The sequence below is a fragment of the Lactuca serriola genome, chromosome 2, assembly GCF_051521515.1.
Source record: "Lactuca serriola cultivar US96UC23 chromosome 2, Lser_US96UC23_V15, whole genome shotgun sequence".
NCBI lineage: Eukaryota > Viridiplantae > Streptophyta > Magnoliopsida > Asterales > Asteraceae > Lactuca > Lactuca serriola.
Window position 1 is genome coordinate 171,176,044 of NC_136409.1, and position 27,491 is coordinate 171,203,534.

Genomic DNA, 27,491 nt, shown 5'->3' on the forward strand with positions numbered 1-27,491 from the left:
CCTAGTATAGACTCATGAATGAACTGACTCATTGATCTAGCCGTTGTAATAGTATGGTTCTGTGTTACCCCGATGGTAACTTGTTAACGGTGCGTCTAGTACGTATGGTTATGGAAGTACTTTTATGTCTATATATGTATATTTGATATATAATTAACATGGAAACGACCTTCGGATGGTCACCCAAAATCCCACCAGACCACATCCAAATCAAGGAAAAGGAAATAGGGTGGATGGCCTTCCTAAGCCCTTTAAACATTATTTATACGTCTATACATGTATGGGCATGCAATTTATAATATAAAAACATAAATAAGTATTTATAAGACATTTGAAACATAAGTATTATTTTTAAAGAAAGATTGACTTGATGTTAATCTATAAAACAATTTGAAGGTGTAGATTTGATTAAAACAGTTTAAGTATAAGGAACATTTGTTTAAATCACAGTTGCAGTGTAAATTCGAAAAGTAAATGGGTTTGGAAAACATTTAGAAGTAAAACAGTTTGATAGATAGTTTGAATAGTGATAAAATCACTGGTTTCCCTAGTTATTAATCACATGTGATTAATGCAATCACATGTGATTGAAACGATAACTATAAGTATTTAACTTGTATTCCCCCCCCCCCCCCCCCTTGAAAGCATATAAAAGCATTTAGAATATTTAAAAAGGTTGATTAAGGGGTATGAAACTCACTTGATTGATTGAAGAAAGCGAGATGGAAAACCGGGCAGAGTTTCGTCTCGGAAAACGGATTTTTCTCGGGATTCTCGGGAATCTCGGGAGTAAAATCGACCCTCGGGACTTGAGCAAAAAGACCAGAGCTTCGGGTTATAACGGGCACGGAAAACGAGGCAAGGTTGTGAGAGAGAGGAGAGAAATGAGCAACATTTTTAGAAAGCCTCGCATCCTATTTATAGGAAGGCCGAACTGCCTCCGTACGCGGGGTGTACGCTCGTACGCAGCGCGTACGCGTACGTCATGCATGACCGAAGCCTCGACTGCCTCGGTTCGGATGGGACGGGTTGCTGGGTACGCGGGTCGGATGGGACGGCGGGTCGGACGGGACGGCGGGTCGGACGGGTCGGAGCTTCGGACGGGTCGGACGGTTTAGAATTCTTCGGATAGTGCGACGTGGACGATCCGAGACCCTCGATCTCAGTACGCGGGGCGTACGAAGGTACGCAGGGCGTACTTCGGTCCAATCCGATGACTCCCCTTCGGATATTACCGGGAATTTATAATTAAATTTATATTTATTATAAATAAACTTCAAAAATTCATATCTCCCTCATACGAACTCCGTTTTTGACGTTCTTTATATCCATGCGAAGGCGAGACCATGATCTACAACTTTCGTTTAGATTCCGTTGGCAAATTCCAAAATTATTTTTATTATTTATTTATTAAAATGACGTGATTAAGGAATTTCTTAAAAAATTCATAACTTCCTAATCCGAAGTCAGATTTGGACGTTCTTTTTATGTACGCAAACCTTGATATGATTCCTACTACTTTATTTAATCCGAACAAGATTTTAGGAAGGTTACATTTTGACCTAATTTTGATCGGTTTTACATTACATTGACTCGAAATATCGGGTTGTCACAGATTTGGGGGTTGCAAAAGTTGTCGGTGGTGACTACAGGAGGGTCCGGTGGTGGTTTCAGGAGGTACCTGTTTGATTTTGCAATTTTGTACTTCTCGATTTCTTCAAGAACCTTTTGATGTGTTGTATTTTGATTTTTGGATTGTGTGAAAAAACTATTGATTTTAGTTTGGGTTTGGATACAAGTTTCAAGATAGTGAAGATGGAGTAAACAAGAAGGTGGGTGGGTGGCGGTGGTGGAAGAGGAAGGAGACCGGAATGGTGGATTATTTCTTTAATTATTTTTAATAAATTGTAAAACAAATGATAAGTAAAAAAATAAATCGGAAAGGGTAAAATAGTCATTTTATATTCGTCAAGGACTATCCGAGTGAGAAAAAAATATTACAGGGACGGTCCAAGTTAATTTTTAAAAATAGGGACTAAACACGTAATTTGACACTTGGATGAGGGGCTCATCGTGTAATTTACTCTTGGATAAATTATAAAAATGAGATTTGAATAAAAACAAGTTATGCTGCAATATTTCATTATGCATTTATGGGTTTAATGTATTTGTATGGTATTAAAATGGGACATTATCAAGATTTTTCCATCCTGGGCATGAAAAACATTTGGACCGTCCCTGAGTTTGTGGTTGAAATTGTTGAAAATCTTGAATTGGGGTTGAATTGTTGTAGTATTTGTTGTTGGTAATAGTTTGGTTGATATTGAATGTTGGTAAATAGATGTTGTTGTTGGATTGAGGATGTTAACATTTGCATGTAGTTAAAATGTTGATACAAATCATTTGGAGTGTTTTGGGGTTGTTGAGATGTTTGAAGTGGATGATGTATTTTGATTTGGATCCATAATTTCAAGAAGAGATGAGAAACTAAAGAGATTTGAGGTGTGAAATTGTTATACAATTGTTGGTATTTAGAATTTAAGTGTTTATTTTAAATTTGAAAAGTAAATTTGTATACATAAAATGCATTCAACGGATGTTAGGGGTGGTTTTAGTAGGTGTCCCAGTGTAGCACTAGTAGCACTTACTTTTTCTGTCTGCGGTGGAAAAAATTTCGATTTTTTTACCTATTTTTTCTTCTTCAGCAACATCTATTTCAACCTCCGTAACACCTACTATCTATTCTTGCAGCCACCCCTGACGGATGCCTTTTTTTACCATGTGGGAAGATTTCGATTGGCTGTGACAATCCGTGACTATAATCGAACCACATAACACTTACACCACTATGGGACAGTGTTTACACATGAACATCCCTGCCACATCGGCCATTACACGCCAAAATGTGTGCCTTACCCGATGGCCTAACAAAGCCTAGAATCAAGGGATACTGTCACCACTAATATCGTAACACCTATGCATGCAATTACCCTTCTTTTTGTTGACAATTTAACTTTGGGTTCCTAGGAAATGTTTATGACATGGATTCCATCGATTATGCCTAAGTGACATGACTGGGACCCAATGCAAAAGAATAAAGTCTAGGGAATAGGGAAATCCCTTTTTGGTGTTTTCTACATAATTCTATATATTTCTAAAGAAGCAACCAAGTTGTAAGTTATGCTTTATGATTTGCAATTTCATGAGTACGTATAGACCATACCCTATTCAACAAACATCTGTCTGGTGGAGTACTTATTAATCTACCACGTAGTTTAAGCTGTTTAGGTGTATCCCAAGCCTCTTTCCCTTTGACGTCAAACACACTCATATACTCTCTCTCTCTCTCTCTCTCCAACAGACATTGAAGAGAAGATTAGGATATTGATCGATGGAAGTGGTGGGAAAGATTGGTAGAGGTTTAATGGTGCCAATGTTGGCAGCCAATTTTGTAGTCTACATAATCGTCATCGGCCTTGCCGCATGGTCTCTCGACAAGTACATCGACGGCCAACAGAATCATCCTCGTAAGTTAATTTGTATCCTTAATTACATAAATTTGTTGTGTATGAACTACTATCATTTACTTGTAGACTATATATGTTTCAAGTTATAACCCTAGCGATGGATAATTTAATTGTTTAAGATGATCACATATATACTCTGTTTTTTTTTTTTCCTTTACTCATAAAACTTCTCAATTTTTGTTCCCAATAGGTATATAAAGTATTATATCATGATGATTAATGTGATGTAGACTTAGGAGGGAACACATCGACAACATACATGTTAGAGTTTGGATTGCTTGGAGGTGCAACAGGAATGTGCTCGGTGGTTATCGGGTTCATGCATCACCGAGCATGGCGTAGTGCCAGTTTAGCAAGTGCTTCATCTTCCGCATTTTTAGCTTGGGCTATTACTTCCATTGCTTTCGGGTACTTGAAATAAAACAATCATATTTACATGAAACAGAAGTACTCTCAATTTTCTTGTTCTATAGACTATAAACGTTGGTTTTATTTTTTTTTTTTTTAAAGGGAAAATAACTTAAAAGCCTAAACGAAGTTTCCAAACTGTTCAAAAAACTCCAATCATGTTTTGTCTGTCCAAAAAAACTCAACCAACTTAACATTTTGTCTAAAAAGCCCAACTAAGTTACATTTTCCTGAAAGTCAATTTAAGAGAAATAGATGACGTGGCTTATTACCGTATCGGGAAAATGACTTGTTAGACCAACAAAGTTTCCAAAACGTTTAAAAAACTCTGATCATATTTTGACTGTTTAAAAAAACCCTAATGAACTTAAACAAAACAAAATTGGGATTTTTTGAACGGTTTGAAACTTTGTTGGACTTTTTAGACAAAAAATTAAGTTCGTTGGGTTTTTTTGAACAGACAAAACATGATTGAGATTTTTTGAATGGTTTGGAAACTTTGTTGGACTTTTAAGTCATTTCCCTTTTTTTTAATTGTTTCATAAATGTACTAACATGGGTTTTTTGGAACATAGTTTTGCTTGGAAGGAGATCAAAATTGGAGGACGAAGAGGGAAACGCTTGGTAAGTAATACTACAACTTTCTTTCTTCATACAATTCAATGTCTAAATTAATAACATCTTTCTTTTCTTTATATATGCGACAATTAATTTCAAAATGCAGCAAACACTGGAATTGTTCATCACCATATCCACATTCAGTCAGATGTTATATCTCATGCTTCTGCATGCTGGATTATTTAACCGAAGATACGGACCTGATTATCTTAGCCACAGGGACGACACCATCATCCACCGTGCACCCACCCAGTCGCATCCCAGTACCTCCACTTTGGACTGATACAAGATTTCATATCATACGCACTTTAAACCACAAAAGTCACTCGTAGTTTGATGGAATACCACGTGTAATTTTGTGTTTTCAATGTCACTAGAATATATAATTGTTTATAAGGAAGTATAGCATGTTGAAAAAGTAAGAAATTTCTAGATCTCTGCAAATGAAGTTGAGAGTATTTGAAGGTTATTGTGGGTTGAAGAAGATTTTTAAAACTAAATCAAAAAATAATTCAAAATCAAGTTCCTGACCCATATATTCTGAAAACCCTGAATGGTATTTTATATAGGGTCATCCAGATCATCGTCAAGTGGACAAAAAATGTTGGATTATTTATTAAAAGATTTGATGACAAGAACATCAGAATATATAAGAAAATCGTACACGAACTTTAGTTTCTTACTCTCAAGCTTAACGTGCAAAGTTTCATGCACTTGAACTACTAAAGGGCATACGAAAACAAAAAAAAAAATATTCCATACCTTCTCTGTAACATTGGTGGATCCATGATTTAGATACATTGAGGTAGAAAAAAAATATTCAAAAAAAAAGACTAAAACCAAAGTTTTTACTAATTACTACTGATTTTACTAATTGCAGACTTTTGTACAAATTCTTTTTTTTTTTTTTTTTTTTTTTTTTTTTTTTTTTTAATTTGAATTGGGGACAATAGCAAATAAAAACCAAAGTTAGAAATGATTTTGAGAAATTTTCAAAAAAAAAAAAAAAGACTAAAACCGTAATTCTTATGGACCATATTTGTAATTTACTCTATAATTTACTCCATGTCCACACATGGCAAGGCTAGTGGTATAATATGTACGCCTCGTAACTTCAATCTTCTATTTAGCATATCATGCTAGTATTAGCAAGCCCAACTTCAAATGCATTTATGTGTATTGGTTCATGTACTACATCTTATTTATCGTGATGACATGCCTTTCAATAAACTCTAGCTGTATGCATATTCTTCTTAATGTTTGAAGAGAATACAAATATTAATTGCTGAATTTAAAAGAAGCGTTTTCGAAAACGGGAATTGCGGAAGACATAAATTGGGAAAACATAAGGAGAAAAGACTACCTATAAATCAGCTTCTAAAAGCGAGGTTATGAGATTTAAAAAATAATAATAATAATTATAAATAAATAGTCATTGAGGTAATAATGATGAATAATTTGATTACATAGCATAATCAGTATTATTGAGAAAAAAAATTCCGTTGCCGGGACTTGAACCCGGGTCTCTCGGGTGAGAGCCGAGTATCCTAACCAACTAGACTACAACGGATTTGTCTTTGTTTCAGATACTTAAATATTTGTAATAATAGTTACATTAGTAATAGGATTAGATGAATACTCGCTAGGTTATATTGGAGTTCTTCATATCCTCTGTTCTAACAGTCATTATCTCAATTCTTGTTTCTGTTTTGAAGCCATTGCTTCTGATCAAATTCTACGCTACCCATAACTACAAGAAGATGAATTTATCTGGATCGATTGAAAGTCCCACAAAGTATGTATTGCTTCTATCTCCATTCAAGAGGTCCAGCTTTACCATGTAAGCACACTCCAGTTTACCAAGATCATGGTAACTGGTAAACGTAAAGAATTCTTTTGTCTTGAAAGGTAATTTTACTAATCACATCTTAAAAGTTTGCATATGATAACTACCATTTGGATTAGGATTAATTTACTGATGTCATCATCTAAGCAGACGAAATAATCTGCCATGGATACTGCTAGAGATGAATCATCGGGTGACCCTTAGCTCCATATCTTTCATAAAAATGGTCAATTTCTTTGTTGTTTGCAAACCCATTCTAATTGAATCCATAAAAATGGTTAATTTCTTTTTTCTAGAAAGTTATATGCTATATTGGATTATGCTTCAAAGAATTTAAGATTCTTGTTCTTTTGAATCACCGTGAAGTTGTTGTGTTCATCGGTAACTTATGTGCTTTTGTGAAATAGAGTCAACCTAGTGAAGTCCAAAATTTTGGTCATAAGAAGGTCGTAGATTGTTGCATTTTAATGTGTTGTATCAATCAAGGGTTCTCATAATACTAATTTTGTTTTGGCTTTTCAATGGGGACTAATATCACACGAATTATGTTAATTAAAAGAAGAGGAAAGACAAATCACACTAATCGCATTAACCATTTTCTAAGATTTAAGCAAAAATTAGAGACTGAGCGTAAATAGCCATGTTTGTGATTTTAGTAGGTGGTGAAAATCATGGTGGCCGAGAGAACCTCAAAAACGTCGTCATTTAAGAGATCTTTGCATGTAAACATGTGTCGAATTCTCTTTCATTGTGAAAAAATTAATCCCAAAATGCCAAAACTGATTTGAAAGAAAAATATATCAGTTGATGGATTTGATTGAAAGGGCTCTTGATGAAAATGTGGTTGTTGAATTTGTGGTTGATAGTATGGGTTTTGTTGAAATGATGGTTGTTGATCGGATTGTGGTCGTTGAAATAGGTTTCGCGAAGGTCCTTGAAGTTCGGGGAATTCTTGAAACTTTGATCGTATTTATCGAATCGTAAAGTTTACTTTGGTGGTGGTATACTTGGGTTTTGGTTATTTCGAGTTTTCCTCCATATTTTTGAGAAATGAAAAAGTTATTTGAGATGTAAGAAAAAGAATGGTGTATAAGAGGTGTGTGTAAAATGGTAAAAATTTGTTAGTATGTATAGATACAGTACTAAGTTAAAAAAAAAATACACAAATGATCGAGTCTAATAGTCAAAAACAATTCACACCTTGCGTTACAACCCGTTAGAAGGGCAACGCCACACCACGGCAAGCAAGCAGCCTCGTGTGGTGTTTTCTCATACCACGTAGTAAAACCCATACCATCCAACCTAATAATTTATACCTCCAATTTAACATAATCAGCCCAATAGTATAGTAGTGATGCTTAACATTGTAAATTGATTACAATCATATATGCTACACTCTAGAGAATTATGAAACTTAGTGATAGGTTGTGAATTAAAATTTGTACAAGTAGCATCATAGATTATGTGTGAAACTATGTTGCCTTGAGGTTATTCACTAAGCATAGATGGTGTATCGGTTGAAAAAAATCTTAAAAACTATCTTTCTTGTTCTTTAGGTAATGGATATGAACAATATTGATCTTGTAGCTCCTGATACCTCAAAAAACAATAAACAAAAATTCTTTTTGATCATAAAACTTTGAGTAAATTATTGAAATCATCTCTATGGTTTGGTCAAAATTACACGTTTGGTCATTAGCTTTTTTTTTTCACTCAATCCATCTTTATGTTTTGGTTTTGTTGCATTTCCGTTCCCGAAAAATATGAAAAAAAACTATAACACCCTTATGAAGTCCTTTTGAACATCTTATTTTTGTTATTATTTATAAATTAAAATAAAGAAATAAAATATGGCCCCTCTCTCTCTCTCTCTCTCTCTCTCTCTCTACGACAACCAGATCATCAACGATCATACTCACTAGTTTTTCTCTTCTCTAGTGTCACTCCCCGTCTCTTCATCTTTTTTGGTTTCGCTCCACCACCGTCTCCTTCATTGATTGACTGCCATATCTACACTTGTCGCCAGATCATCGGGATCTTCACTCTTCCACCAGATTGGATTACCACTCTGCCTCCTTCGAACGCACTTTCCATTGTCGCACCCAGGGATAACTTAAGTGTGTATCTCTAACCCATCTTCGCACTCAGGGACGATTTTAACTTTAGTTCATGTTAGAGCTTATAATTCTAGGTTTTAGGTTTTAGGTTAGGTCTTAATTTTAGTTTCAAGTTAGGGCTAATTACAGTTCCAGTTTAATTCTAGTGGTGGCTGCCAGAGACGAAGATGATGAAGTTGGGGTCAACAAATACCAATTGTTTGACTGTTTGACCTAGTGGGTATAAAGATTAAAGGGTATTAGTGGTGGGCTTTATTTAGTTTAAAAAAGATTATAATAACAAAAATAAATTATAAAAATGTTCAAAAAAATAAACAAGGCTAAGAGAGTCTTTTTATGTTTGGTAGGGTAGGAACACGCAACATAAGAAAGTTTAAGGAACGGCCGAGTTAAAAAAGACTTTGGACTGAATACGCAAATAACCCCAAACCACATGACCAATTCGTATAATTTACTCAAAACAAAATGATATTCGTATAATGTACTCAAAACAAAATGATATCAATAATGCTAGGTTAATATGAGATTGGAAGTTGGAACCAAATTTGGTCCATTACGAATATGAGATTGGTGTTAGGTTAAGGGTTGGAGGTGCTGACCTAAGCCCGTTTTTATCCAACCTAACCCGGCCTAAATCTGTTTTATATATATATATATATATATATATATATATATATATATATATATATATATATATATATATATATATATATATATATATATATATATATATATATATATATATATATATATATATATATATATATATATAGGTAAAAGTTCAAATGAGAACCCCCAAAAGTTAAGAACCCTAAGAACCATTTAATTTTAGTTTCTTTTTGTCTACTATCCAACAATATTTCTAACACTTTCAAACATTTTTTTACAAAAAACTTTCCTAAAACCTCTCAAACTCTCTCAAGAACACAAAACCCAAAACCACCTTTGTCATCTACCTACGCCACCTGCCGCCTACCGTCGCCGCTTACCGCCGCCGTCATCAAATGCTTTCCGGCGTCTGAATGATGAGTAACCAATGTTTTTCGCTTCAAGTCCACCTTTAGACTCCACTAATCTCAGATCTGGAGTAAAAACTCCACTGATCTACTGGAACTGTGACCACCAGATCGACGTTTTTCTTCGTTAACCACCAAATCTGTCATCCAGATATGTAAGTTGAAGTTCAAATTTGTGATTTCCGCCACTAACAACATCCAGATCTACGAGCTCCGGTCCAGATCTATGATTCCTGCCACCTACCGCCGTTGTATTCTACCGCATTTCGTCGTCGGAATGTCGAGTAGCCAATGGTTTTCGCTTCAGATCTACCTTCGGACTCCACTGATCTCAGATATGGAGTCAAAAACTCTAGATCTATTGTTTTGTCTTCCAGATATGCAACCTTAAGTTCAGATCTATGATTTCCACCGCCACTGGCGTCCAGATCTATGAGTCCGGTCCAAATCTATGATTTCTGCCACCAATAACATCCAAATCCACGAGCTCTGGTGATATTGAAAGAGTATTAGAGAGATATGCTTTCATGTTCTTCAAGTCACACACCTGATTTTGTGTTCTTCATTTCAGATAACATGAAAAATGTTTGATGTTTTTCTCTCAAGATGGATCTGTTCTTACCGCCAAAACAACACCGTCAAACATCACCAAAGAACCAAATAACATCGCCTGACATTGAAGATGATGAGACTTTGATATATTTTGTCAGATCTGATGTGTTTATGGTGATTATGGATCTGATGTATGTTGTGTACACAAAGTGTTTGATGAAATGCCTCAACGAGATATGTAAGTTTTTAAGATTTGAATAAGTGTTTAAAATTTTGTTTTAAGCTTTGAATTAGTGTCTGAAGCGTGTATTATGTTATGGATTTTGTTTTTGTTTTTCTTTTCTTTTTTTTTTTTTTTTTTTTTTGCAATAAGTTGTGCATTTTAGTGTTTGAAACATGGAATTAAGCTATGAATTAGTATCTGAAATGTTTCATCAAATTGTAAATTCTGATTTTTTTTATCCAAATCTAAATTTTATGTGTAAATGAGTTGTGAAATTAGTGTATTAATCTGTGAATTTTATTTAGAACTTAATATAATAAATTCATATTTTAATATACACAAATGTCTCTAGATATGAATGTATAAATATAAGTTTTAAGTTGAGAATATGGTTATAAATATATAAGTTTTGTGTATTAAATTGTATTACACTGTGAATTTATTGTATTAAACTACTAGTTTTATGTATTAAGTTATGAATTGATTGTATTAAGTTTTTTTTAAAGAGACAATTGACTGTATTAAGTTATGAATTTTTTGTATTAAACTGTGAATTTATTATATTAAATGGTGAATTTTGTATATTAAATTGTGAATTCACAGTATTAAACTGTGAATTAACTATATTAAGCTATGATTTTTTTTTTAAAAAAAAATTTGTGTTTACAAAAAAGAATCATTATACACATATATGATTTCCTCTAAATTTAAATAAATTGTATAAAATATAAACTATATTAAATTTTAAAAGAAACACTAGCCTTCATATTTAAAGGTATACATATAGGTTTTAAGTTAAAATATAACATTTTTGTATATTAAACTGTAAATTTATTATATTAATTTATGAATTTTGTGTATTAAACTGTAAACTGATTGTATTAAACTGTGAATTGATTGTATTAAGTTGTGAACTTTTTATTTATTTTTTTCGTTAAAATATAAATTATTTATGTATGAATGGTTGTATTAATTTTCTTGTATAAATATGTAAGAATGTAACAGTTTTTATAATTGTTTTGCATTAAACTCTAAATTAGTGAATTAATAAGTTTATTAAACTGTGAATATACTATTTAAGTTGTTAATACATGATTTTGTATACAGATCGGATTTAGAAGAAAATGATGGTTACAACGGTGACACAAGTGTTTGGTGACAATGTGTTGTAGTGGTTGGTGATAGTAGAATTTGTGTTTTACTTCTTTGAAATTTTGAATTATTGTAAAATTAATTGTATTAAGTTGTGAATTGTGTGTATTAGACTGTAAATGGACTATATGAAATTATGTAATATATATATATATATATATATATATATATATATATATATATATATATATATATATATATAGTGTTACAATGCGAATGAAAATATTAAACTGTAAAATTATGAATTTGTCATTTTCTTATAAAAAAAGACAAGAAAAAAATAATTTTTAAATGTTTAATAAGCATTCATATGTTTAATAAGTATAAAATGGAGGTTCTTAGAGTTCTTAATCTTTTTTGGTTCTTATTTGAACCTCTCCCTATATATATATATATATATATATATATATATATATATATATATATATATATATATATATATATATATATATATATACAGAGAGAGAGAGAGAGTTAGGTTCATGTGAGACGGCCTAATTTTGTGAAACCGTGAGACGTATTTATTTATTTATTTTTTATTTTTTTTTTAGTTAATTCAAGTTCCGAAAATAATATTTAAAAAAAGAATTTTTGGATTTTTCCATTTATTTTGCATTTTAAAATTATTTTTTAGAATATGTACAAAGTAATATTCTACTAGAATATATTTCACGTATTTTTCAAAAAAAAAAAACGAGATTTTTTTTTGTTCTTTTTTAGTTAATTCAAGTTTCGAAAATAATATTTTAAAAAAAATCTTTAGATTTTTCCATTTATTTTGCATTTTAAAATTATTTTTTAGAATATGTCAGTGTAATATTCTATTAGAATATTTCATGTATTTTTTAAAAAAAAAAAACGGGATTTTTTTTAGTTAATTCAAGTTCCGAAAATAATATTTCAAAAAAGAATTTTTGGATTTTTCCATTTATTTTGCATTTTAAAATTATTTTTAGATTTGGTCTCACGATCTCACAAAATTAGAATGGTCTCAAATGAACCTGAACATATATATATATATATATATATATATATATATATATATATATATATATATATATATATATATATATATATATATATATATGTTCAGGTTCATTTGAGACCATTCTAATTTTGTGAGATCGTGAGACCAAATCTAAAAATAATTTTAAAATGCAAAATAAATGGAAAAATCCAAAAATTCTTTTTGAGTAGGCATGTCAAAAAACCTCATACCCGATGGGGAACCCAAATTCTGCACCTGTTTTGACTGGGGACTCCTAAGTTGACTGGGTATGGTGACGGGAATCTCCAAATAAAAAAGTGAGGATGATGATGGGGACACCCCTAATCCCCGATCCTGGACCTGCCCCCGATATATATTAATATATAAAAATAATACAAAACATATATAGTTATAGTACAATTTAAAATATATAAAATTTGATCCAAATAATCTAACTCATTAGTAACTATTAGGTTGAATATATATATATATATATATATATATATATATATATATATATATATATATATAATCTAATTTAAACTCGTGTATATTTTTTTCTATTTTGTTTATCTATTTTACATCTTAATATCACACTGATAATTTTTTCTACTTGATTTTTGATGTTTTTATTTAAATTTGGTAGGAAATTTGTTTATATTTTTTTATGCAATTTATGAATAATTTTATATGTTGTAAAATCTTTAAACTTATGCTGGTAAAATTGAAAATTAGAGTTTTTTTACGTAAAAATTTTCATATTAAAAGATGAAAATAAATCCCTGGTCCCTATTCCCCGTTGTGGGTGGTGATGTATGGTCTCAAAAATTACAATCAATTTAAAATTTTCAAAACAACCTATTTACTAAAAAGTACAGTGAAGAAAACTCACCTCACAGTCTGAATGTAGTTTGAATAATTCTCCGCTCCAACATTCGGCTCAACCCAAATCCTAAATATCCAAATATCTCCCATTAATAATATTTTCCTCAAAATACCCTTGGTCAAAACTGGTTAAAATCAACAAGTCAATTGAGTCAACCCAGCTGAGTCAACCCAGTCGAGTTAGCTCATGTAACACCGTAAAAATTCAAACAATTTTTTTCGCATTTTAAAAACCATGTATTTTCATTTACATCCACATTTTAAAATATTGTATCATCACTATCTCAATACAAAACCCCCAAGATCAAAACATATAAACTCCAGTGTGCATGTGTACGAGTCATGTCGGCGCCTTCCCGCAATCATCACTGGTACCTGAAACACCACACATAACACTATAAGCATAAATGCTTAGTGAGTTCCCCACAATACCACATAAACACATATCAGCCACTCAAGGCTGTAACTCTGTTGACCCTCTGGTCGAATATCTCTGTGGGACCCTCTTGGTCCTATAACTCTGTGGACCCACTGGTCCTAACTCTGTAAACTCTGAATCATGCATATCACATATCACAATCAATCACAACACGTAATATCATACAAGTACACTGGCATATAACTCTAGAATACTCTATCACGTAACTCTGTTACCACACTAGGTAAAGTATAGTGAGAAGACTCACCTCAGATGTCTCGGTATATCTCTGACTCGGTAGAAATATGATCTAGCCTCCGCCTAATCACACAAGGTAAATATTCTCATAAATATAACTCTCGAGACTAGACTCAACCCTCTCTAGGTGAAAGACCATTTTACCCATCTATCAGCTCAAAGGCCACATTGTTGACCAAACCCTAAAAGTCAACAAAAGTCAACGGTCAAACTTGACCCGACTCGTCGAGTGCACTTGGGCGACTCGGCGAGTCTACACGTGTCTACTGACTCTCTTAGTCCCTCTTGGCACGTCGAGTCCCTCCCCTTACTCGACGAGTCACACCTGGCATGAATCGCGGGGCCACCCCGACTCAACTCGCCGAGTTTCAAGAACAACTCGGCGAGTTCCGCCTTGAACTTCAGTCACCTAACTCTCCCTGACTCACCGAGTTATTTCCCCAACTCGGCAAGTCTACTCATTGAGTGATTTATGGGAAACCCCCACTCTACTCGCCGAGTCTGATCTTCGGACTCGGCGAGTTCATGCCATGCACAAACTCCATAGACCTCCTGAGGTCAGATCTGTTCCTTTAATCCATAGATCTGACCTTCCCAAGAATGATAATCACGTAAAGTTCAGACCTTGACACTCATATAACATCTAAATGGTCTAACTTGGTGATTTAGCCCCAAAAATGACCTCCTAAGCTCATGGCTCCCAAAATAACTCATAAAGCTCCAATGGTTAAGGTCTCTGGACCTCTTTGGGTCCAGATCCAAAGCATAGACTCGAGAAGGGACCAATTGATCCACTTATCCATCCTCTAAAGGGGTTAGAAAACCCTAACTCAAAGAATCACCAAAACTGAAGAAGGTCCGAATAAATACCTCAATATGAACTCTATGAACTCTGAAGTCACCAAAATCGCACCTCCTTCAGCCTCCTCTTGCCTTGGTCACCTCTTTCTTGCAAATACACCCACAAAAGATCAATAATGGCCTCTCCTTCCTCACAAACGCTCTAGATCTCTTAGGGTTTCTCTCTGGGGTTTGGTAGCCGCAAATGACGGCCCTAAGGGCCTTTAAATAGGTCCCAAACCCAGGAAATTAGGGTTTCATTAAACAGCGTGGACTCGCCGAGTCCACTCATGAACTCGCCGAGTCCGGCTGTGAACCCGGATACTAATCCGCGACCATACTCGTCGAGTCTAAACACCAACTCGCCGAGTCCCCTCTCAATCTCCAAAAATAAAAGGAATAATTAATATACCTGGGAATCCGGGTGTTACAGCTCAGTGCTCGTACGTAGGGTACTCGAGCTTTGACCGCAGTCAAGGTGATTAACCACGTACGCACTGCGTACTCCATGTTACGAAGGGCGTACACTCAGGCTTCCTAATTTCTCAACAAGAGCTTAATACATTAAGCTCTCACGTCCAACTTTCAGATCCAATGCCAAAATTCCACTAAGAGTCATAAAGTTTCAAACTTTATGACTTTGCATGTCCATTAATTGCTTAATACAAAAAATCTCAACATCTTAATGCCTTAAGACCTACAATTGTAACGCCCGTAGATCCGGGCTATTCAATTTAGAGATAATAGGGGTCGAAAATGACTTTTCGGCAAACTATTATTTAGAATAAATAATCTTAACCAAGTTGTAGTATATGTTACAAGGTTTCCGTACATATAAAGACCACCGAAATCCGAGTTATAACGAAGAAGTTATGACCCGTCGAAGCTTCGCGACGGAACCGACACGATACCGGGAAACGTAAATAGTGAATTTACGATAGAGCAAGATTTAGACTTATCGATCTAAATGAAAGTCGTAGAATACGTTAAACCGACTCCAATTATTTTCTTCCAAGATATCCAAGCTAACATTGCATGTTGAATCTACATTGCAATGATATATTCGTGTTTTGAAATACAAAAAATAAAAACAAATAAGAAAAAAATATAAAGATGAAAAAGTTAAAATATAATACATAAAGAAATATGAAAAAAACTAAAAAAAAATTCTAATATACTGTATATATACACTATAAAATAGAAAACAAAATGTATCAAAGGTAAAAAAAAAAAATTCAAATTGTTGAAAAGCAAAGTTAAAAAATGAAAATAAATAAAGTATTTAGAAAAAGCAAATAAAAATGTGTGTATATATATATATATATATATATATATATATATATATATATATATATATATATATATATATATATATATATATATATATTTATAAAAAAACCGAAAATAAATAAAGTATACAAAAAACAAAAAATAAAGTTAAAAAACCATGTGGTGTAATTTTTTTGCAAACCTCAGGGACTAAATTTGAATATTTTAGGACTGATTTTGCAAAAAATTTAACCAAATTAACCATAAAACTCGTTAAGTTGGCTAGAGTAATAATTCTGTAAAAAAGTTGTGGCCATAACAATAATAAAAAAAAATATTAAGGTTTTTTTCCAATTACACGTTAAAAATTTAGGGCTTTTATAATATTAATCCATACACAAAAAAATTCCTTTTTTTTTTTTTAAATAACCACATTTTATAGAATGCCCCATTAATAACTACAAGTTAATTATTTAAATATTTAAAGTACTCCGAGTTTGTAAATTTCTTTTTAAGACTACCTTTTTGTATCCAATTATAATACAAGCAACTAAATTTTTTTGATTATTCAGTTTATTTAATCGTTAATTTTTCTAGCATGTGAATTCATAGTTACTTAAACTGTAAACAAGTCCTTAGAGCATACATGTTTAGAGCAGCGATTGAAATTTGTTTGGATACTCTGTGATGGTTGGAAATTCATCTTATATTTCTCCAAAGTAGACATTAAAACTTTCTAGGTCTATTAGATCGTTGAGTAAATTTCTAATAAGTTTTCTTTTTTCTGTTGGTAGTCTAATGTCCGATTTGTTCTTTCTATTTTATTGTTATGTTTGCTCTTTTTTCCATTCACACTATCAATGTATAAGTTGGGCTTTAATTAGCACACAATTCTGTTTTATCTGTATAGAAACATTTGGATGAAATTTTCAATAACAGCATAAATTAATAAATATATTGTTGTTATGCTTGGCTCTTAATTTTGTCATACCCACTCATGGATCAACTTTATAAGGTTTGATTGATTAGTCTTATGATTTGATTATAATCCGATTAGGTTGTATTGTAATGGTTATGGTTTAAATGATCTTTTAATTTGATTATATAAGCGAAATTTTTGAAAAATGCAATTAAATTTAGAGACAAATAGAGAAAAGCTGAAATTAATGGATTTTACTAAAAAAAACCTACAACTAGCATTAACCAAAATTAACAGAATATTAGATTGACTTCTAAGAGACATATAGATTGAAAATTTTAATTTTAAGATAAAATGTTTTGTAAAAACAATAATTTTTTTTTATTGATATACATATATACGTGTCTAGATGGCTCATCATGGAGCACAAAGACAAGTTATCGAGGCTTTGCCAAACTGTCGATCCATTTAAAACAAAACTGAATACAATTTGTAAGTATTTTAAATATTATTTATACGATCATAAACTTAAAAATATACATCAATTATTATATACAAAAAAATGTTTGCAATATGATCAAATATTTTTTTTCTTATTATATAAGTTTTTTTAATCTCTACCGTGTAACCAGGGCCAGTCCATAGATTTTCGATGCCCTGGGCGAAAAGTTGTAAATTTGCCCCCATGTAATATAATTTCTTAAAAACCATATCAACAAAAGTTTCTATACAGAAAACTTATAAGCAAGTCTTTTTATTTAAGACAAAAGTACTAAGTATTTTAGAACCTCAAAAATAAAATTCATAGAAAAAAGAGACCGGACTAGCTAAAGAACAAAGATTACAAGAAACAAACATTACACTAACACTAGACAAACATTTGAAAGCTTCAAAGTTACATTAAAGTAACAAATGAAAAAAATGAAAAGCAACACCAAAGCAAAACCACAACCAAATGCAACATGTGGAATTAGGTCAATTGTAGAAGATCTTACAATTTAGAGCAACTCCTAATCACTAAAAATGGAGCCAACAACATCATCAAAAACATTAACATGTATTAAGGATCTCAATGAAAAATTGCAACTTTGTGGAATAAGACACCCCAAAAATAGCAATGAACTTTGTAAAGCCGCCTTAAAATTGTAACAAACTTCCAGAAAAATCAAAACATATCAAAGTTTTATCATCCCATGATAAAGCCCATGCTTTCAAATTAAAAATGATAACATCAACAACAACCAATGACACCCCCAAAAATGCAATGAACTCCTTATAATCTATCCAATAAGCAACAAAAACCATTGCCCCTGTTTGCATAAGTACATGTAAAATCAGCAACAAAAACCATTGCCCCTGTTTACATAAGTACCTTTACATGTGGGTCTAACATTAACATGAACACAAAGAGCATGATCCAAACATATATAGTTGAGCTCCATTTTATACACGATAGTTTGTCAACAAAAAACCAAAACAACAACACATGTTTACTAAAAAAGTTAGAAGAACAAAATACTTAGACAATCAATTTAAATCCTAAAACCAGAAAATTAAAATCAAACTACTCAAAAATCAGAATGCTGGAGTGTTTTCAATTTTTACTAATAACTAATGAGTAATGAAGAACAAAACTTAAATCCTACAAACAATATGCTAACGAGAGGAGCTTTGAAATACATTTGAGGAAGGAAATGCTTAAATCATTAAAAATATATTTCATTGAGTATTGACCAAATCACTAAACTACTGAAAACATATATTATAAACACTATTAGTATGTCAAAAATGAAGCAAACAAAACATAAATTAGTTTATGAAAAACAGAATTCAGGATTCAGAATCAGAAATCAAGTAAACTATCAACTAGAAAATCAGAATATAAAAATCAAAACCCAAGAAAGAGAATGCAAAACTCAAAAATCGACAATCCAAAATTTTCACTGATAGTAGATTAGGTCGAAATCAAAATTTGAATATCTCATAGCTATATCAGAAATAGGAAATCCATAAGCTTGATATCGGTTGAAATAAAAAATCAGGTGTCTGATTTAGGGATTAAGGGAGAGGTTGAGAAGAATATAGCAATATCATTACTCATAATCAGAAGTGTTTATATTCCAATTTCCCCGTCTTATGTCCGACTCCTCGATTTCGATTTAGGCATGCGATAGTTAGATTACCAAGATGACGCTAGAAAAGCCGCTCAATTCTCGTTCTTTCTCGTTCTTGCGAATGTACGTACCATTAAGAGGAAGTGAAAATTTGATGCCCCCAAACTCATTGAGGCCCTGGGCGGCCTAGCTCGCCCGCCCCTCCGTGTAACACACGGGTTATAACTTAGTTGTATGAATATAAACATGTATTTCTTTTTTTTATGTTGAAAGAGAATACAAAGATTAATTATTGAATTTAAAGGAAGAGTTTTGAAAACTGGGAGTTATGAAAGATTGGAGAAAATACGAGGAGAGAAGACCTCCGAAAAATCAGCATCTAAAAGTGAAGTTACGAGAAGAAAAAAATAGTCGCAGTAATTTTGTGTTCATAATCTATTAATTTTTTTTTTATAAAAAAGATATTCCGTTGCCGGGACTTGAACCCGGGTCTCTCGGGTGAGAGCCGAGTATCCTGACCAACTAGACTACAACGGATTTGCTTTTGCTAGTCATTCTTTAATATTAATTCAATGTCTAACAAACGTTGTTATGTTTATGCAAGATTTCTTGATGGATTTGCATGTTTGCTCCTAGAGCATGCATAAAGCAATTCTTGCTTCATTTCATCACGTGATGATCCTGGAATTGTGCACAAATAAGGCTAATGGATTTAATTGTATTTTTATTTTACTAAGCTTTTAAGAAATTTCATATTTCAAATATTTTATCGTTTTTGTAACGCCCTCATTCTAAAAGATAAGAATTCAACTAAATAGATGAATATTGACATGTGGATTAAAAAACTTTTACTAAAATATCAAAGTCTGTTCTATTGAAAGCAAAATAATAAAATATATTCGGGTTTACAATCCTATAACACGGGCGTTACCTTATTTCAACACATTACTATCTTCCATCAATTATTTACCTTTCAAAACTCTTTTATAAAAAGTCATGCTTTACACCGATGAGCTCATTCAAATCCATAATCAAAAAATATATTATTGCAATATGAAAATAGGGCATGACTTTCACTTTAAGAAAACCAATTTCAGTATCAACAGTTTCCACGTTCTAAATATATTGTCAGTACATCACAAACTCATGTTAATGGAAATAACATTCATTTCAAGTAAAACATTTTATAAAATGATCGTATATATTAAACTTTCCACGTATGCGCTATTATTGAATAGAAATACAATATTAATTTTTTGTTGCAAATACTTTCCTTAAGTCATGTACAGAGTATGCCAAAATAATATCATTGATGTCAAATCTTATTAAGATGTATAACTCTCACAAAAATCATAATTTTGACGTGTACGTAGTTTGAGAAAATACATGCCCCACGGCATAACATAACTAATAATAATATTTTTCATCATATAATAACGCCTTAGTAACTGCTTCCTACCATGTTGCTCTAATATCATTATGGAGACCGATCAAATAAACATAAATGGAGATCGATCAAATAAACATAAGTTATATAATAACGTACTATTAATCATTTTAAAATAAGAAGTTTAAAAGGATAAAAAAACAATGTGACTAAAAATTACATCAATGTGATTGTAAAAATGGTTTATCAACTCATAGTACGTATAGTAGGATTTGAAATCATAAATTATAAAGTACTAGTACCATAAAGAAAATACCTCCAAAAACTCTAGCTCCTTCCTTTATGATACTTTATTTTCCTGCACGTGTCTTGGCGTTAGAGAAATATTTGAGAAATGTTATTCTCTTGAGAGTATCTTTTATTTTGAAATGAAATGATATGAATTCCTTTAGCTTCTGCTTATAGTATTAAGTGTCTTGCAATGAATATTTGTTCACTAAGCTTCACAACTTGTAAATTTATAAGAATTTGACACATGTATTTTTTGACTTTATCCTTGAAAAATTTGACACCTATGTACTACCTTACTTAGTCATGCTTATAGATTTTTATTAATTACTAAAGAAACAAATCATTAAAGGCTTACAAATCAAAACTAATATGCTTAGTCATGGTTTTTAAACTAGGTCTATGTCACCATTATGTCATCCTTTGTTATCAAGGATTTAAACTTGTTCCTCGTGCCTTATTTACCCAACTACTGTACTTTTTTGCTTGCTTAGTGTAAATTTATATATCTCTTTTGAAACCCTACGTTTTCAAGAATTACATTCCACACTTTTAAGGTTGATTTAATTTCCTAAACAAGGCGCATTATCTTTAATTATTACCATGCTCTTTTCCACCTTTTCCACCTTGTCAAAATTTAATAATAGATAGCTTATATAACTAACATTATAAGACATATTTGGTAAATAATAGTAGGAAAGACGGTATTTTATAACACAAAGGTAAAAACCTTACAAGAAGTAATCATGATGTTATAGTGGCTGGAAGATGACTTCCATCGAAGAAACAAAAATAAAATAAAGAGTCTTGTAGATGAAATATTAGACTTAAAATAAATGATAATGAATGCTATGAATGTGAAGACGGTTGGCGTGTTCTTCAAGAATCAAGATTGCCCTGAGAGGAATAAATATGAAGAAAGAAAAATAGGCAATATACATCTGATCGTAGAAAGAAATCCACTAAAACATCAAATTCTTCCCATAAGCATAAGAAATATTCAGGTGCCCTCAATGATATTTCTAGGTATAAACTTACTTTAAGTGTTTTATGTTTAAGTATGAAATGGAAGAATGAAGAAGTATAGTTCATACATATGTAAGTGGAAATGGAGATTCTAAAACCATACCTATGCTTTATGGTCAAAAGTCATTAAAGCTGACCATGAAGTTCATATAGTTCATGTATGAATGATTTTGGTAGTGTTGGATTTTAGAATATTCCATTATATAGTATTTCTTTATAATAGATTATACCATGTCCAAAATCCAAACATTCCAACTTTAATAAACTCCATATATATATATAAATTCAGTAATACATCAAAAACACAAATGATCTCTCATCACTCACACAAGAGAATCATCAAAAAAACATCCTTCAAATCATCTCATTAACCTCCACATCCTTCCATTTCACAATCGCAAGCGTATGGCGGCCCCCACACGCCACATATGTAGCACACCAACGCCCCAATTCACCATCTTTTGGTGACTTTAAATCAATTGGCACTTCACACGGATGTCCGGTTGTCACCTTTCTACCATACCCCAATCTTCCATGATCCCCACGTCCAAACTATCAATAAAAAAAAAGTCAACTCCATTATCACCTTCGGTCAACCTACATTATAAATTTTCCATATAACACAAACAAAACACTTACAGAAAACATTCGCCCATCGCGTGTCAACGCAACTGAATGGGTCCCACCACATGACACCTGGATAATATCTTCCCCAGCTAAAAGCTGAACTTGTTGAGGCACCATTTTACTACTTTTATCATCTCCAAATCCAAGCCTTCCATGTTCCCCTCTTCCCCACCCGTATACCTTTTCAAAATTGTATGGATTATATATTTTTTCCAACAATTTATATTGTATAAATGGAATATTAATTAGTTAATTAATATTACCTCTCCTTCATCTGTTAAAGCTGTAGAATGCCAACCACCGGCAGCAACATCAATCTGAAAGTGAAAGTACATTTACGATTAAATTTAAATAAAGGAAATTTCAAAATTATATTAAAATAAAGAAAATTCAAAATTATGTAAATAAAATGAACCAATTTGAGTCCCGATAATCCTTGAACAGGAACAGGTTGTGATCGTGGCTGAGTGTCTCCTGTTCCTAATTGTCCATATTCGTTGTTCCCCCAAACCCATAAATTTCCATCTTCTAGAAGAGCTAAATTATGAAAAGCCCCAACTGCAATCAGTTTGACTTTTTCCAAACCTTGTACTCTAACAGGTGTTGAAATTTGTTTTCTACATTAATAAAAAAACGACATAAATTATTATAAATTCAACATTAAATGGTTTAAAGTAAATTAATTAAATGAGATTTTGTGATTTTGTACATGTCGCCTGGAGGCCATGGTTGACCCCATGTCCATACGTGTCCTTCGTTTGTAAGAACTACAGAATGTGTGCCACCAGCAGCCACCTAAATAAATAAATAAAAAAAGATAATTATTTATTTATTTTTTGTTTATAATTTAAAGTATAGTAAATTATTTTTATTTTATTTATTAAAATGAAATATAAACCTGGCGAACTGAAAGCTTTGATGCACATCTTTGAGGGATTACAATATCTCTTCTCAGAGTTCTACCCGATTCACCTTTCTTCTCTAGCTCTTCTCCACATTGTCCATATTCATTTCCACCTGTAATCACAATATAATATTAGTCACTTCTTCTAAACTTGGTGATGATTTTACTTTGAAATTAACGAAAAATTGAAAAAGTTGAAATCAAAGATGAACATAAAAGAGATAAGAGCAATGATCTAACCCCAAGCATAAGCACGGCCTTCATCATCAACAGCCAAGCAATGCCACCCACCAATGGCTGCCTGAATCAACAACCCAATGATTAAGTAAGAATGTAACATAAATCTATAATTATAAAACTAATTTTTTGTTCTTGAGGTGAATTGTGGTTTTACCTGAATGATTTTGACATTGTCAAGAGCTTTAACTTGACTGGGGATGTTTTCGGTTTTAGTTGATGGCTGATGCCCTAAAGTTCCTCTTTGATTCCAGCCCCACGTAAACAACTGATAGTGATACAGATCGAATTCAAATTGAATTTCAATTTCAAAGCAAAACCCTAGCACAGTGATTACTATCGTAATCTTATACGTTTTTTCAAAAGATTCTAGCTTTTGAAGATGGTATTTGTAAAGATAATTTGTAAGACCAAAAGGGTACTCCGATCATCTCTTGTGAAGTTACTTTTTGGATATTCCGAGTGCACAGAGCATATTCCGGTTAGAGAAATAGTATTAGTGATAACAACGAGAAAGGAAACAGAGTGTAGGGTGCGTGATGGGTATATTACCTTTCCGTCATCGCAAATAGCGAGAGAGTTACGGCTGCCAGCGACGACGGAACGGACGGTGGCGGAATTAAGGGAGGTGACGGAGGAAACCCATTCTTTTTCTTCGTTGTCTCCAAGTCCTAGTTGCCCATCTTCTCCTGAGCCCCTGAAAAATAAAAATCGAAGGTAAAGTGAGAATGATGGTGGCGTGTGACGGCGGAGGGAGGAGGAAAGAGGCGAACCAGGCGATAACGGCGGTGGTGTCGACAGGCATTGGAAAGTGTTTAGAAAGAGAGTTTACGGCTTACGGAAGTAGCGATTTTGAAGCCGGAGTGTTTGGGCGTCTTTAGATTTATATTCCGCGTGTTTTTAGTTTTTCACTTCTTTTTTTTTTTTTTTTTTTTTTTTTTTTTTTTTTTTTTTACTACAAATATTATTTGTTTACTTATTAGTTATCAACGTTATTATAGAAATTAATTAAATTGATTAAAAGTTAACAAAATGTAGCTTTAATGCATACGTATCTTAAGTAATAATGTCCTAAAAAATATATATATATTGGTTAAATGTTTTCATTATAATCCTCCATGAAAGTTTTTTTTGCCATATGTCATCTTCTCTTTCATTTAGACACATGACATTTTCTAGAATTTTTGAATTTACTATTTTCCACTTGTTATTTTATTGTAATTTTCATTTTATTAAATTAAAATTTCACATTTAATATGTAAGGTAATATATATGTAAGGTATTTATTAGAAATGATTTATATATTTAATATATTAAAGTCTCATTAATTTTAATAATTTAATTTTTTTTTTCATTTTTCTTATAAATTCTAACTTCTCAAATTGTTAAAATTTCATATTTTTTTTTTAAATAAACTCATGTAATACATGGATCTCACACCTAGTATGTATCAAACCATTTTATTCTTTGTTAAATGGTTTTACTATGACAGTGACGTGCATCAATAAAGAAGTTGTAAGTTTCTTAGATGAGAACGAATTTATTCTATCTTTAAGATGAATATTAAAGTTGACACTGTTAATTACATATTTTAATAAAAATATATATGATGTTTAAGTTATTTAAATATTGGGTTTTATTGCTAAAATGAAACGTCGAGTTCTACGTTCTAACCTTTACAATAGTAACCAACTCTTTTAATTAGGGTTAAAAGAATGATAAAATGTAATATGGTTTCAACCTCTAACAAATATTTTAAAACAAATTATAATGAAATAGTTTGGGTAGAAGTGTTTATTAACTGTATAATTTCTAATAAACTGTAGTTATTGTTTGCAATTTGAAAGCTTATAAATACCAAAGTGCTTCTAGTCCAGTGATATCAGGTGGTGTCTTTCTTCTTTAAGGTCGATGGTTCAAGTCTCGTTGTAGACATAAGTGAAATTAGGTGTTAGTTTAGGTGTAAAATATATATTTGTATTTGCCGGTTCAAAAACAAAAAACTCATAAATACTTATAACGTATAATAAGCTAATAAACACTTAAAATAGGTAGTTCCAAACGCTAACAATAATAATTATTTAAGTAGTCTAAATTAAAACAATGATTTTTGGGAAAATGACATAAAAGCCCTTAAGTTTTCACAACAATGTCGGTTTTACTTTTGGACGTGTTTTATGTCCAGTAAACTAATAAACACTTAAAATAGGTAGTTCCAAACGCTAACAATAATAATTATTTAAGTAGTCTAGATTAAAACAATGATTTTTGGGAAAATGACATAAAAGCCCTTAAGTTTTCACAACAATGTCGGTTTTAGCCTTGGACATGTTTTATGTCCAGTAAAGCCTTAAGTTTTGTTTATTTTTACCCTTGTAAGCGGTTTCCAAGTAACTTACCGGTTACCTAATGCTAGTAAAGCCCTTGAATTTTAAAAAATATTCGGATTTACCCTTAAGTTTTTCAAAAATGTTCGGATTTACCCTTACATTGATTGTTAAAATCTGAACATTTTTCAGAAACTTAAGGGTAAATCCGAACATTTTTGAAAATTTAAGAGTTTTACTGGCATTAGGTAACGGGTAGGTTACCTGGTAACCGACTTAAGGGTAAAAATGAACAAATTAAACAAAACTTTGGGCTTTACTGGACATAAAACACGTCTAAGGGTAAAACTGATATTTTTGTGAAAACTTAAGGGCTTTTATGTCATTTTCCCATGATTTTTTTGACTATAGACGGAACATAAAAATACTAAAAATATGATATTCTTTTAAATATTCAGTACTTGACTAAAATATCTAATTGACATGGTTATTAGGGCACAAATATATATTTAATAGACATATATAATCTTTTCGTAATAAAAAATACCAATGAGAAATCAAATATCTTTCTATTTTTTTTCTATTAAGGTATTATTTTTTTGTCGTATGTCACATTCTCATTCAAATTGTGAAGTGTTATTTTCTGGTTATTTTAAATTAATTTTTTTCTATATATCATTTTATGATTTTTTTATATTTTATTAAATTCCACAGAATATTTTAATATAATAATTGCAATAAATATAGTAATAAACGAATATCATTTTCATTAATAAACTTACATTTTAATTTCAAAGTTCTAAAAATTAAAGTTTATTATTTTTTTATTTATTTAAATTATTTGTTTAAATTTAAAAGTTAAAAAACATATCTATTATAATAATTCATTATTTTTCTTATTTTCTTATAAATTCAAAGTTATCAAATATTTTGACATTTATATTTAATTTTTGTTTTTTAAATTAACTCATGTAATACATGGGTCTCTCAACTAGTCTTCTTATATACTTAAATTATCACATTTGTCATATTTACTAATAAATTTTTATTACAGTCGTCATCATTGAAAAATGATAGACAGATTGGATATATATATATATATATATATATATATATATATATATATATATATATATATATATATATAAGGATATTATATTTTTTAAATTTATTCTTAACAACAACAACAAATATCTTAAACTTGAAATTTATATCTATCTATCTATTTATATATACTTATAAAGTGTTTTTACTTGCACCACATGCATTTGAAACCTCCATAACTTTTCAATCTCTTTCTAACAATTATTATAAATTAGTTGATAATGTTAAATTAATGCAAAAACTAAATTTTAATCATAAAATAATTAAACTAAAATATTAAAATATCATATTTTACTTCTATTTATAAAATTATGAATTTAACTTTTTAACATATTATAGTTAACTTATTAGTTTAAATATGTTAACGTATGTGAACAATTATCATTTTAAAGTTACAACTTTTGTATAATTTATGATTTTATGCAAAATAGTCAAATTATT

General features: G+C 31.3%; 2 protein-coding genes and 2 non-coding genes across 4 annotated transcripts; 1 reads left to right on the forward strand and 3 right to left on the reverse strand.

Annotated features, from left to right (window-relative positions):
• The first annotated feature begins 3,282 nt into the window (after window positions 1-3,282).
• Window positions 3,283-4,989, forward strand: LOC145090587 (membrane protein PM19L-like). Its single transcript, XM_079028731.1, has 4 exons — window positions 3,283-3,527; window positions 3,758-3,935; window positions 4,511-4,559; window positions 4,660-4,989. The coding sequence occupies exons 1-4, from the start codon at window positions 3,392-3,394 to the stop codon at window positions 4,834-4,836; spliced, it is 540 nt and encodes a 179-aa protein (XP_078884857.1). The 5' UTR covers window positions 3,283-3,391; the 3' UTR covers window positions 4,837-4,989.
• Window positions 4,990-6,050: 1,061 nt separating this feature from the next.
• On the reverse strand, window positions 6,051-6,123 carry TRNAE-CUC (transfer RNA glutamic acid (anticodon CUC)). The gene has a single exon. It is a non-coding gene; the product is annotated as a tRNA-Glu (tRNA).
• A 13,491-nt stretch (window positions 6,124-19,614) lies between these two features.
• TRNAE-CUC (transfer RNA glutamic acid (anticodon CUC)) lies at window positions 19,615-19,687 on the reverse strand. Its single transcript has one exon. It is a non-coding gene; the product is annotated as a tRNA-Glu (tRNA).
• Window positions 19,688-22,107: 2,420 nt separating this feature from the next.
• Window positions 22,108-24,519, reverse strand: LOC145087383 (ultraviolet-B receptor UVR8-like). The gene is made up of 10 exons (XM_079025334.1): window positions 24,393-24,519; window positions 24,172-24,316; window positions 23,777-23,887; window positions 23,623-23,683; window positions 23,377-23,495; window positions 23,188-23,273; window positions 22,894-23,095; window positions 22,742-22,795; window positions 22,491-22,658; window positions 22,108-22,403 (listed from the first exon to the last, which is right to left on the reverse strand). The coding sequence occupies exons 1-10, from the start codon at window positions 24,422-24,424 to the stop codon at window positions 22,206-22,208; spliced, it is 1,176 nt and encodes a 391-aa protein (XP_078881460.1). The 5' UTR covers window positions 24,425-24,519; the 3' UTR covers window positions 22,108-22,205.
• Between the last annotated feature and the right edge of the window lie 2,972 nt (window positions 24,520-27,491).